The 14,623-nt window shown below is 29.7% G+C and overlaps 1 protein-coding gene across 1 annotated transcript; it reads right to left on the bottom strand.

Moving 5' to 3' along the window:
- Positions 1-4,314: 4,314 nt before the first annotated feature.
- On the bottom strand, positions 4,315-14,133 carry LOC112489173 (uncharacterized). Its single transcript, XM_060817932.1, has 4 exons — positions 14,059-14,133; positions 7,005-7,073; positions 5,118-5,468; positions 4,315-5,020 (listed from the first exon to the last, which is right to left on the bottom strand). The coding sequence occupies exons 1-4, from the start codon at positions 14,131-14,133 to the stop codon at positions 4,517-4,519; spliced, it is 999 nt and encodes a 332-aa protein (XP_060673915.1). The 3' UTR covers positions 4,315-4,516.
- Between the last annotated feature and the right edge of the window lie 490 nt (positions 14,134-14,623).

Below are 14,623 nucleotides of genomic sequence, written 5' to 3'. Positions count from 1 at the left end.
CAACTCCCATGTCTGTTGTTAAACATCAATGATAATTTTTTAAAATGGTGAGATTTTGCCTTTGCAGGTGAAACACTATCATAAATAAAGAACTTTGCTATTAATATTTCCAATGTTTCTTTGACAGTATCTTTCGTCAACGCATCTTTTATATATTTTTTTTTGTTTTGCACCGAATGATTTACATAATAAAGGTGCAATTGGAAGAAAATATTGAGATTGTTGTCTATGAGTGGGCTATTTTAAACTTTTTGCACAACGAAACTGGGAATGTGGTTATCTATCACCTTCTTTAGAATATCCTGACCCTTGACTCTTGAGTTAAAAGGTTTTGTCCTTCGTTCTTTTTCTCATTTTTCTTGTTTATATGTATGTACTGCAGCTCTATATGAGTCTTATTTATCAAGATGTATATCAACTGGGTATATACTTACATCATCATCATCATCATCATCATAATTATTTTGAGGTAAAACTAAATCATTTCGCAAGTCTTGAAGAATATCTTCTCTCATTGCCTCTTTTTTTTTTTTTTTTAATTTTTCATTTTTTTTCTTTAAAAAATTATAAATCTCTTTCTTCATTTTTGGAGATACATTTGAGTATTTTTGATACTATTCTTTTAATTAGAATATAACAAATTATACTTTGATCTTGTTAATCCACCGCTTTGTATTTTATAGTTATAATATTTGCAAATTGTATCATACTTGTTACTTTTTATTGGAATACAATATGACCAAACTAGATTTGATCTTCCACTACCACTTTCCATTTTTTCTCTCAATAATCATCAATAACTATTAAATAAGTTTCTCATAATAATAATAATAATAATAATGATGATGATGATAGTAATAATAATAATAATTCAAAAAACTAATATTTGGCAATAATAATAAGTTCAATAAACAAAATATTTGTAATAAAAACAACAAATAGGAGTTGCACACATAATAATAATGATGATGATGATGATTGATATCAAAAAAATCCAAGTTAACATACTAATTAAAAAAAGGGGTCTATACTATTATGATTATCCATACTAAGAACTACATTCCTACTATTAATAACTCATCCATATAATCATTCAAATATTAATAGAAATTAAAAAAATTCTTAAAAACATATTAAAAAAGCCTACATTATTACGCCTACATTATTACAACAATCAAAGTTAGTCTTAGTGAGTTTGTAATATAAAACATAATGGTACAGAATCGTAGTAGAATCATATATTTAAATTTGTCAATATACATTGTGGTGGAACCACCTTAGAGCCTGGTGGAATCATGGTCCCCTAGCTTTTTGAATTTTTTGTGAGCTTATCTATTAGTTTTTAAGAGATTAAGTTAAAATAACTAATTTAATTTATTTAAATGGATAGTGGCCCCTTAACTTATCCATGATATTTGTATTTGTTGTAAAATTATAAACTAAATTTGAGATTTTATTAATTTAAATATATATATATATATATATATATATCAATTTCTATTTGTAGTTAAATTATGTACTTAAATGACAACTATTAAAAAAAGAAAACAAATTTATTAGTATTTTTTAAAATATTTTTGTACTTTTTTAATTTGCATTTGTTTGTTTTATATTTTTTTATTAGTTCAGTTTTTTTAATTTGATTTTTATTTTTCTTTCAATATTTAACTTTGTAGGTGCCTTCTATATTTTCTAATTAGCGATACACATTTTTTTAAAAAAATATTGCTTCTATTTTTATAATCAATAAAAAATAGAAAGGTTTTCATTTAAAAATTGCACAAAAATTATTTTAAAACTCAATTAACGTTTTTGTGTAATTATTATACTATTGACTGTGGTTAAATAATGATTTATAAGGTGCAAAAAATGATTTGAACCTAAAATATTTTATGATGTACAAGTAATGGCTTGGTCCCCCTAATACAATTTTATGGCTGCTCCCCTATATGTATAATATATATATATATATATATATATCATAGTAATTATTTTTAATTGGATTTTTATATTTTATAGAATCCCTTATATAATGTAAATTTCTGTTTCACCTAAATGAGTTAAAATATATTTATGTACCTTTTATAAATTTTATGCCATTCACTCATTATATAAATGTTAAAATACTAGTAAATATCAATATTAATAATTACATAATATATTACTTTGTAAAGCAAAATTAATTATATCTAAATCAATTTTATGATCCATACCTTATACATACAATTAATTTTATACTAAATAGTAAGCAAAGTTTATGTATTATTAAATATTAAAATACTTATCTTTAAAGGTCAAAAAACTGTACAAAACTAGGACTTTGAGTTTGGACCACTTGAAGAAGCTTGAATCCACTGAAAAGCGAAATAAAAAAATAAAAGAATATTGAAAACTAATCACCTTCCGTGAAAACAAAGTCTTCATCATCTTCCTTTTTTCTTTTCTTTTTTTTTTTTCAAATTTTCAAAATCACTTTCTCTCCATAGTACTTTCCTTCTTCCATTCTTACTCTGCTCTATTTTTCATTTCCCTAAAAACCATTCAAACCAAAGCCAATTTCCTTAGTCCTCATAAACCTAGCTACTACTGATCCACATTTTCCTCTTCTTTCTTCTTCAACATCCAATCTCTTCTCACCATCACCTATGGAAATCACCATGCCATCCTAAGTTCATAATTGAAGGAAAGATTTGTTTAAATACACGAAAGAAAAGTGGAACAATATAAGCCACCAGTGGATTGTCTAAAAGCTTTAAACTGGCAAAAGATCAATAATCCATTAATGTAGATGAATACTGGATCTACTATTTATTTTCTCATGAAGCTGAATCAGTGAGAAGAAGTTAATCATGTGGCTCATCTATGTACCAAGTGTGGGTAGCATGGTTAGAGTAAGAGTTGAACATACTTTAATGTCTCCATTCTAGGTTGGTTGTGGTCTCTGGTCAGGACCTTACATTTAACTTTTTCCTTCTTCTCTACCAATATATATATATATATATATATATATATATATATATATATATGTAATTTTTTAAGTAATATTATCCTAAACATAATTTAGAAAGAGAGAGAAAGTGAGTTATAAAGAAAATAGAGCCACAGATTGGTGGAAAGTGAAACCATGAATGCTAAAAAGTATGGACTCGCTTTTGTCTGCCACCACTGTCAACTTTCAAAGCCCTCTTTATATATCATTCATATAATTAATTATATATATACATACATATATAAGGATATGCTACGATGCGGACAATTTGTATGGTAACCTTGAGGGGGTGTTTGGTACGCCGGATAGGTCCGGATCGGACAGGATCGGATAGGATCGGACAGGATAATTAGTGCAGTACTATGTTTGGCATAGTTCCAGACTGAATGATGGACTAATTGTACCATGTTTGGTGCCAAATCGAACTGGATAGGACTATTTTGTAATTATATTTTTAATTTAAAAAAATAAAAATTTTAAAAGTTAAATTTATATTAAAAAAAATTATTACATCTAATTAAAGTTGTACATTTATATATTTATATATACATGCAAAATATACAAAATTTGTTGTATACATCCACAAATAATATTAATATGTAACTTTAGAAATAGCTTAAAATTAACTTAAGACAAAGTATGCCATAAATAACAATTAATTAAAAATAAATATATTTTAATGGTATGCATAAGACAATTGAATATTTTTTCAACCCATAAATTACATAAATATATTGTTTCCAAAACCAATAAAAATAATATTTTAGTATGGTAAATCATAAATAACAATTATCCACAAATAAAGAAATAATTAACAGTATATGTAATTAATAAGTTGTTGATAATATAAGAATATCCATATCCAAATTATACGTATATGTATATAGATTTCACATGTAGCAATTCAAATAACAAGTACTACATAAATATAAATATATTGGATTTTACAAGGATAATTTACTTATAAAACAAATAAGTAAATACACTTGTTGATAGCAATCCAAATAAAAAACCTACTATAAAACCATTACGCCATTCATTGTTCAATTGAGCATGTGTATGTGCGGTGGTATTTCGTATTAGATTTGCGTCATTACGATTCCGCATCCGTTGTTCTACATACTCAACATATGCAATTTCAGCTTCTTGGGTTGTATTATATGCTTGATATAAATTATCTCTAAATCCTTGCACTTGTTGATGACATTCAGGCCAAGAATTATATATCCCTGGTTCTCTACCTTTAAACACAACATAAACTCTTCTCCTTGCCATTTAATATTCCTGCATATAAGAATACATTATAATATAATATAGTAATACAATTAAAAAATCAATAAATCAACTCAATCACGCGCATATGAATATTCTAAAACATAACACATAATCATAAAATTATCCTTACATGCAAATTTAGAAACAAACATCCACCACCATACAACAAGTTCATAAGTTTCAAACCTAATTGTTCATAATTATCATCCTCCCATACATAAACAGAAATATGTAGTCCACTACTTTACTAAATTAGTTATCCAAAAAGTCACGAGCATATGCAATCTTCCCCGCATCCGTTTTAATAACCTTAAAAACTTCTATATTCGATGGATCCGATCTCATTGCCTTAGAGATTTTGAGGTTATCACTGGCCTCAAATCCTAACCTGTCAAGCTCCATAGCTAAATATTGTGGATAATAAGCCTCGGATTTTTCCAACTTTGCAGCCAATTTATCAAATAATTTCTCTGCTGCATTGCCTAACCCGGCTACAATGTCATCGTCCTTCGATCTAGATTTTCGTTTACCTCTTGCTTGGACTTGTGTAGATGGTTCACTACCTCCTCGATTCACAGACATTGGAGAATCGACATTATCAATTGGTTCATCTGCAGTGTCTAGATTTATTTCATTGATCATATCAATTGGAGTTTGTGCTCCATGTCCGGTTGCCCGATCCTTCCCAAAAATATTAGCAAGCTTCTCATAAATAGGAAAAGATTTTCCTCTCCAACCTTTTGCACTTGGGGCACTCTAAAATACAAAAAGCCAACTTTAGCTAAGAAAAAATAAATGCTAGATAACAAACTAAAATTGAAATTAACATATATTTTCAAATAATATTCAAAACCTGCACATATGCTTGCCAAACTTCTTCACTGTCAACCTCCACGCATTTAAGAGAGTCATTCCATCCAAATCCACTTTTGTTCAACATGTCATATATTATACCATATTGCTTCTTCCACTTTCTCATCTTCGACTCAATATGTGGATTGGCTCGTAGTCTCGAATTAGGACACAGATCAGATAGTCGCCTCTCAATCATAGTAAGTGTGCCAGGCTTAAATGACCCTGTATCACAACGTTGCCCACTAGCTACAGCTTCATCTAAGATAATCAGTAAAGCTTCTTCCTCTCGTTGAGTCCATGTACGCCTAGAGTCACCACCCCTATTATCTGGATTGGTGCAGTTACATGTCTAAGGGTCACATCTGTTTGAATTTAGTTCTCCATAAACTATTTAAGTATTTCTTTACTTGATTTCAAATAGATTACTTTGTCCTTGTTTCAAAAAATATTTATTTTTAATTTAAAAAACCTATTTATATTTTATGTTTTAAAAAAGATAAAAACCATACATTAATTAGCACCAATCTCTAAACTTTCAAAGTACTCCAACTATTGAGTGAAATTAAATTAATTTACAAAAACCATACATTTAATTAATAAAAAAAATCATAAAAATTCTCATGCGCTAGCTGGCGATTAAAAGATTTAATTTCTTATTGAAATATAAATGGTGATCAGTAAAATATGGAAATGAATATATCTTTTTTTTTTTTTTTTTTCCAAATCACTCAAAAGTAAACATGAAAATTTCAATTCCATACATAGCATGTGATGTGACAATTTCAACTTCCCAAATTCAATCCTACATCTGTATATACAAGGACTAGTAGTACCGGCAATCAATTACACGCAATAATATCGCCAATTCAATTTTCACAACTTATATGTCTTCAAGTGTTTGTGATCAGCTTGATCAATTCATAAGCCAATAAAAAGCAGTATTTATTATATCAAGTTCTTTGTAGAATTTGTTTTCATATTTCGTCAGAGAGTGGAGTAGTATAGAAGAATAGTATATTAATATTGCAGCAGAAAATAGTTAAGCCGAGGGGAGAGATTGTGACTGGCCCACCTTAGTCACCAACCTACAACCAAAAGACACCAACTAGGAAGGATACAAGCCCATGTGATTCCATAAGTAACTATTCTGTCCAAGGCCATGTCAATTGAAGAATCCAGTTTTTCAAAAGAGAATGATAGACAAGTTAGCAACCACGGCTATGGCCCACCTTAGTCACCAACCTACCATAGCCACTGCATCTTCCCAACCACAGATGCATATCCTAGAAATGTCTATTAAAGCACCCACCAAAACATTTATTATATGAATAAACTACTATTGTTCTCAGATTAATAGATAATTATGATTTGTGAATAACTCTCAATAGATCTAGATGAAATATTAATCTGTCATCATTCCTCTCGCATGTTATAATCTAAGTTAACTTCTCAAGTCCATAATCTACCATAATCTGATTATATTAGATAACACTACTGCTATTCAGAGCATGGGATTTAGTAAGAACGAGCATCAACATTCAGCATTTCAAGAATTGAGAACAGATAAAACACTCAGTGTAAAATTATTAACAAAAAAAGCTGAATACTGATTTTCCATTCAGTGAGATAATAAACAACTTTTATTCTAAGATCAACAGATAATTATGAATAGCTCTCAATAGACCTAGATGAAATATTAATCTATCATCATTCCTTTGATAAAGTCATAATCTGAGTAACTTCTCAAGTCCATAAACTGATTATATTAGATAATACGACAGATATTCACAGCACAATAAACTGATTCTCTTTTGAAATAATATTAACAAGTAAAATTTCCTATGACTTATGAGATTTTACAATGCTTAATCTGGTGTAAACCAACCTGATACTCTGCCTCCACTGGAATGCAATCTAGTGAATATGGTTGTTGGAGACGAGCTATGATGCGATCCTGTCAGAGATAAAGAGTAGTTTTAGGAAGAATACACAAATCCATTGTATAGGACAAATCCATTGATGTCATCCTCTTCTATTCGCCCCTCCAAAAACAAAAATGGAGAGAACATGAAAAGTTCCAGCCATAAAGTAAAAAAAATTCAATAGACATCGATTCTAGTAAGAAGAAATAAAATGGCAAAAAAAAAAAAAAACAAATGCCAGAACGAAGAATAAGAAATTTTGTCTACACATCTGTACTCCCAGATTGAAGAAGAAGAAGAAATAAAATGGAAAAAAAAAAAAAACAAAACAATGCCAGATCGAAGAGAAGAACGAAGAAGAAGAAGAACAATGTAGATGAAGAAGAAGAAGAACGAGAACAGAGAAGAAGAAAAAGAAAAATAAAAAGTCTTTTCTGGCAGATCAGAAAAGAGGAATATGCAGATCTAATAAAAAAGAAATAAACTGAAACATGAAGAAGAAGAAGCAGACAAACAATGAGAAGAGAAAGAAGAAGGCAAACTCACAGATTCAAGAAGAAGAACACAGAGCTTGATCTGGGCAGAGGCACGCGAGAGACACCACCAACGCCTTCGATGAGCTCCGGACAGAAATTTGACCCAGGGGGAAGGACGGGTTAGCTTAATCCCCCTCTCGGGGGATTATTTCACTGTAGCGGCTAACTTATCCGCTCCTTCATTTGTTCCTTCCAAACACCGGATTGGGACACAATCCTGTCCAATCCGGTGAAACAAACACGCCCTGAGTATTGATGATGGTTTTTGAAAAAACCATTGTCAATACTTTCTCTGTGTATGAGTATTGATGACGATTTTTTTAAAAACTATGATCAATACCTATGGATACCTATTCGCATGCGAACCATCCGCACTGTAGCCTTATTCTACATATATATACATACTTAGTACTCTTTTAGTTTTTAATCAAACTAACAATCGCCTCATATATATCTTCATCTTCGTCTTCTTCTTCTTCTTAATTTAGGCATGGAGATCAATGCAAATATACATGACAAGAAGGATATTATTTATTTTTAATTTAAAAATAAAAATAGTTCACTATAAAATATGAATTCCTTACTTTAATTTTTTTAAGGAAAACTTAAATAATTGATCAATGGGTGGAATGCTTCATGGTGTTGATTGTGCTCGAGGAAGGTGATTCCATCAAAGTGGTGGTTCCATGGCTGAGAACAATTCTCACTGCCCTTTTTGCAGTAACAAAACAAAAGCACAGGTAAGGCAAACTGACAACTCAATTTCCATCCACAATTGAAACTTCCTCAATATTTCCACAAAAATCCATATTAAAATCGTCATTTCTATCGACATTGTAGACATTTATTAGTAGCCTTGACATTTCCACAACAACCCAAAGGGATATCCCCCCCCAAATGTCCGTGTCAATTTTGGGCGAAATCCAATATTGTTGTCAATATTTCGACGGTACCGATGATATTTTCTTCATTGGTTGAGAATGAAGCTCCACCATACTCGAACAAAGGCAAGCATACAACAAAGCTTATCCTTGTCCGCTTTGTGAAATCCCCAAGATAATGTGTTTAGGAATCATGATGAGTGAGGGATTAAAGGTTGGACATAATTATCTTACTTTCCAGGTAATGTAGAACTAAACATATGATAAGGATAAAGATGGGATTGGATTACCTTATCCTCCAGGATATGTAGAACCAAATACTTGATAGGGATAACACTATCCAATCCTCTCCTATTAACCTCCTTTATTTGGTGTCCCAAACCTTACCTAGATGTATATACTATTTTTTTTTCTTTTGCTAAATCATAGATATAGATACTAAGAGCATCTTCAAAAAACGCTTCAAGTTTGTCATATTCTTTATTTTAAAAAGTCAAACCTTAAAAACGAGAACTAATGGACTTTTTATTTTAATTTGTTAATATAAAAATTGGTATTGGACTATGTAGTGCATTAAATAAAATCAATATAATATTAAAATAAATAGTAGATTTTGTTTCTACATTTGGAGAACAAAAACTTACTCTTTATTTTGATATTATATTGATTTAATTTAATGCAAAAATATTCCAACGCCACTATTATAATATTTAATAGTTAATTCATATAAAAAAGAATAAGATAAATTACAAGTAAAGCAATATGGGCATATTTAGTAGGTAGGAATAGGATAAGAAATGGAATAACTATTCCATAGGATTAAATAAACGAATGTTTGGTTAATTTTTTATTTCAAGGAATATATGATCCGAAGGGATTAACTCTTCCCCAATTGTAAGGAATATATATTCCTTATCAAAAGTTAAGGAAAAGTCATTCATTGACCCAGATATGGTTAACCTTTTTTTGTAATGCAAGTATGGTAAGCATAAAATTGATAATTCTTAGGAATCATAAATGTGGTGTATTTCTATTTAAAATATGTAAATAAAAAATATTTTAAAAATAACACAAAATAAAAATATATAAAATAACTTAAATTTAAAAATAATAAATTATATATTTAATTAAATAAAACAAAATTTTAAAATAAAATATGAAAAGCATAAGCATAAATATAAATAAATATTGAAAAAAAAATTTTTTTTCTAATCATTAAATCTAGTTCATTGATATAACCAAACAAATGAAAAGGATCAGTAATTCCTTTTCTTTATATTTTATTCCTTGGAATGACTATTACTCTTCCATTAAGAATAATTATTTCATATACCAAATGTAACCTAAATATTTATAAAAAAAATAAAAATAAAGTGTACAAATAATGAGTGTTTTTGGAGGATGTTTTAAAAATTCACTATTCATTTAAAGAGATGCTCTTTATTATGGAGAATATGTTTTTTATTTTAGAGAGTCTCCTTGAATATGCTCTAAGAACATCTTAGAACATCTTTAATAGGTTCTTTAAAAGCTCCATTTTTTTTCTTTTTTAAAGAGTCATATCTCATTTTTATAACTCCAATGAGTTATTTAAATTAAAAAAAATAAAATAATAATAAAATAAAATAAAAAGTGAGGCTAGGCTCTCCAAATGTAGGGAGCAAACCTCACTCTCTATATAAATCAATTAATGAACTTATTTATAGATTTTCAATTTTATAGGCATAATTTTAATTAATTTACTAATTATAATTTCATATTTTATTTATTTTTTAGACACTTCTTCAGTGTAAGGAGGGGGGAGAGAGAGAGAGAAAGAGAGAGTAAATCATAATTGTTTATAGGGAAGTGCAAACCAAATAGTTATTATGTATATTACCATTGGAATTGGATAAAAAAAAATCTTATCCTTTAGTTGAAATTTATAGTTGACTATAAATAACTACTAATCAATCCTAAAACGGATAATTATTTAGAATAATTATTGATATCTCATGCTGACACTCCCCCTTAAATCAAAGCATAGATATTTATCTTGTCCAACTTGTCAATTAAAGTATTAGATAGAACCTTTGTAAGTACATCACTAATTGGTCTTCCAACTTAATAGATGGAAACTAAATGATTTTCCAATCCAAATTTTCCTTGATGAGGTTATGATCAACTTCCACATATTTAGTACGATTATGTTGTATTGGATTGTATGCAATTTCAATAGTTGCTTTATTATCACAATGCAAATCCATAGGTTCAATACTTAAAACCCAAATCCTTCAAAATATTCTTTATCCAAAGGGATTCACATGCATTGTGAGTCATACCTTGAAATTCTGCTTCTGTGTGATTAAATTTCTTCCTACGAACATGAAGTATCCAGATGTAAACCTTTTATTAATTTGATCTCCTACCATGTTAGAGTCCGTGTATCCTACAAAATCCAAAGTATCACTTTTGGAAAATAGCAAATTTTTTTTGGAGTACTCTTCAAATACATTAGGATTTGGTACATAACGTTTATATATTCTTCACTTGGCACATGCATAAATTGGCTTACTATGCTTACTACATAAGCTATATCCAACCTTGTGCATTCCAACTAGCTGTTGATAACAACCCCTACTCGTAGGAATCTAATCTCGATATTCTCCAAGTTTTTTATTTATCTTTATTGGCATCTTTACATGCTTGCAATCTAGCATCCTAGTTTCAATCAAAAAATCTAGCACATATTTTCTTTCTGACAAGGAAACTTCATGTTTTGATCTTGAAATTTTGATCCTTAAGAAGTATTTTAAATAAGCAAGATCATTAATTTCAAATTTGGTAGCCATATACTCTTATAATGCCTTTATTTTATCTAGATCATTACGTGTTGAAGCCATATCATCCACATATACAATTAAAGTTGTTACCTTTCCAGCTTTATGTTTTATAAATAAAATATGATATGAACTACTTTGTTATGATCAAATGCCTTCATTTTCTTTAAGAATGTCCCAAACCAAGCTCTTGGTGACTGTTTCAATCCATATAGAGAGTTTTTCAACTTACAAACTTTATCATTACCTAAGGGTTCACATTTACTTCGGGGTGGCAAACTCATATATACTTCCTCTTCTAAATCCCCATTAAGAAAAATGCTTTTTACATTAGACTGTTTCATGGACTAGTCTCTATTAGTTGCTATGGATATAAGAATCTGGATTGTATTATTTTGACTATTGGAGCAAACATCTCTTGTTAATCTACCCCATATTTCTATGTATATCCTTTTGTAACTAACCTTACTTCATATTTGTCAATGCTACCATTCACTTTAAGCTTTTTGGTGAACACTCACCTACATCCAACTATCCTTTTTCCTTAGAGCAATGGCACAAGTTTCTAAGTTGCATTCTTTAAGAGAGCCTCTATTTCTTCAGTCATTGCCTTTTTTCCAATTTCAGCTAATGCATCGCACACATTACTAGGAATAGGCCCACATATGGTTACTAATTGGATATTTAGTCTTGGTTTTAGGTTAGGTTCATATTTTCTCTTTGATACTCCTTTATTTGTCCTTTGCGGGGTACCGGGTTCTATGTCTTCTACGAGTATAGATGAATTATCAAATTCACTAAATTGGGATTTGAAATTATCTAAGGAAGAACATTCTAGATAGAATCTTCAATTTCTGGTGTAGATAAGTGTAACTCTACCACTTAGTCAGACAAATCAGAAAAATTAGATTTAGATGTCAGGAACATAATATTCATCAGAAACATCAAATTTGAAACTTTTACCTTCATTAATACCAGATCATTCAGTAGTACATCGCCCGACTTGGAACCTCTAGATTCACTATTAACACTAGATTCATTTAACGATATATCTCCATGTTCAATACCTTCATATTCTATGCCAACTATTTCATTCAACGGAACACCACCAGATTTGGGACTTCCAAATTTATTGTTAATGCTTTGCAACCTTTCGCTTAATTCTTATAACTCCATAAACTCATCTCCACATTTTAGTATGTTCTCTTCATTATAACTATTTCCTTAAAGAGAAGATTTAAAACCTCCCTCTAAGTAGTAAGGCTCTGATTCATGAAAAGAAACATCCAATGTTACAAGTAACTTTCAAGTTTGAGGATCATAACATCTACATCCCTTTTGAAAATCAGAATACCCAACAAGAATACACTTTCTAGCACATGGGTCCAATTTGATCATTGATATTTGGGAATGTGAACATATATAGTAAAGCCAAAAATTTAGGGTTTAAGAATTGATAGATGAGGAATGAAAAGTAAGGATTGCATATTCTATTGTGGAATTTGAAAATTAATTACTCTATGTGTTTGGTTAATGAGATATACAGTATATTTTACCACCTCTCCCCAATAATAAGGAAGCATGTTCATGCCAAAAAGAGAAGCATGGACAACCTCTAATATTTGTCGATTCTTCCTTTTATCCAATTCATCCTACTTTGGAGTATAGGTAAAGGAGATTTGGTGACAAATCCCATGATTGCTTAAGAACTTGCCCAAGGATGCATCCATGAACACTCTGCCATAGTCGAACTGAAAGACTCAAATAAGTTTTGGTACTGAGTAGTAACCATATTGTGAAATTCTTGAAATGTTGTACATAATTCACTTTTTTTTAAAAAAAAAAAAAAGAGATATCCAAGTCATCTTGGTACATTCATTAATAAAAAGGCAAAATAACGAGCTTGAGAAAAAGTAGGGATTTTTATAGAACCCCAAACATTAGAGTGAATGACCATAAAAGGTTTTGCACATTTATTAGGCTTGGCAAATAAGAAATCCAGTGGCTTTTAGACATTTCACAAACTTCAAATTGAAAATCCAAATCACCTACATCCAAAAACATATGAGGTTGCAACTTTTGAAGATAGCAAAAAGACAAATGTCTTAATCTCCGATGCCATAACCAAATAATTTCTTGAGTTTTGTTCACTTCATTAGGCAAATTTACTTGACACACTTTTAGTTTCTTAGTTTTTGCCAGATCCAAATAGTAGAGTTTACCTTGTCTAACTCCATAATCAAGAATCTTCTAAGTTCAAATATCTTGTAAAATACAATATAAAGGCCAAAAAGTCATAGTACATGCTGGAGTAGAGGTAATTTGGCTAACAGATAATTGATTATACTCATGAGATGGAACAACAAGGACAATAACTAAAGTAAGTTTCTCATGCAAAATGATTGAGCCTCTCCAGTAATAGGAGATGTATTACCATTATTGTGGATATGATAGACTGAGAAAAAGACAAAATAAATTATAACGGACTTGAGTCATTAGCCATATGATCAGATGCACCTATATCAATAATTCATGTACTATTCTTAGAGTTTGCAAAAAAAAAATAAAAAATAAAAAAAATAGATACCTTATCTACCATGCCTAGATGTTTGTCATTTTCCATAAACTAAGTAGTACTATAGCGGTTTATCTTGCAATCTACTTTCAAGGATTCTTGCTGAAGTCCTACCAATCAAGATAACTAATTATCTCTAACACCTTTGTTTCAAATGAACTATTTGATTATAATAAGAACATAGTAGGTTATTGATGGGGCTATACAGGATGCCATTCCACTGGTTGGTTCTCCTCTGGATGGTGCTCTGCTAGATTTTCCAATTCATTGATAACTTCCATTTCTATACGATTTAGATGATGATTCTAGTAAACTCTAATCACCATTATTGCCAAACTTTTAGCAATTGTTCAATGATTCAATTTGGGATTCAAAATTCAGTTCATGGGTTGATTTGGGATTCAAGATACGAAATAAAAAGATATAATATTCAAGGTAAGAAATTCAAAATTTGTGTTTGATTCATATCAGAACGTTCTCTAAGATTGAACGTTCTGAATGAATCTGCCACGAATATGATATTGAGATATGGACTTTAGAAAAAGAACTTCAATTCAGAATAAAAACTTCAGAATTGAAACTTTGATTCATGATGAGAATTTAAAAGTTCAAACTTCGATTTGTTTAAGAACTTCTTTAGAATCAAATGCTCTGATACCATGCAGAAAGTAAGAGAAATTTCAAATAATATTTCTATGTGTTACTATTCTTCTTCATCTAGGAGGTAGATAAAGATATAAACTTATATAAAATAAATAAGAAATATCAATT

The sequence above is a fragment of the Ziziphus jujuba genome, chromosome 6 (assembly GCF_031755915.1).
Source record: "Ziziphus jujuba cultivar Dongzao chromosome 6, ASM3175591v1".
Lineage (NCBI taxonomy): Eukaryota > Viridiplantae > Streptophyta > Magnoliopsida > Rosales > Rhamnaceae > Ziziphus > Ziziphus jujuba.
Note: the sequence above shows the minus strand (reverse complement) of the source record. Positions and strands in the feature narration are given on the sequence as shown.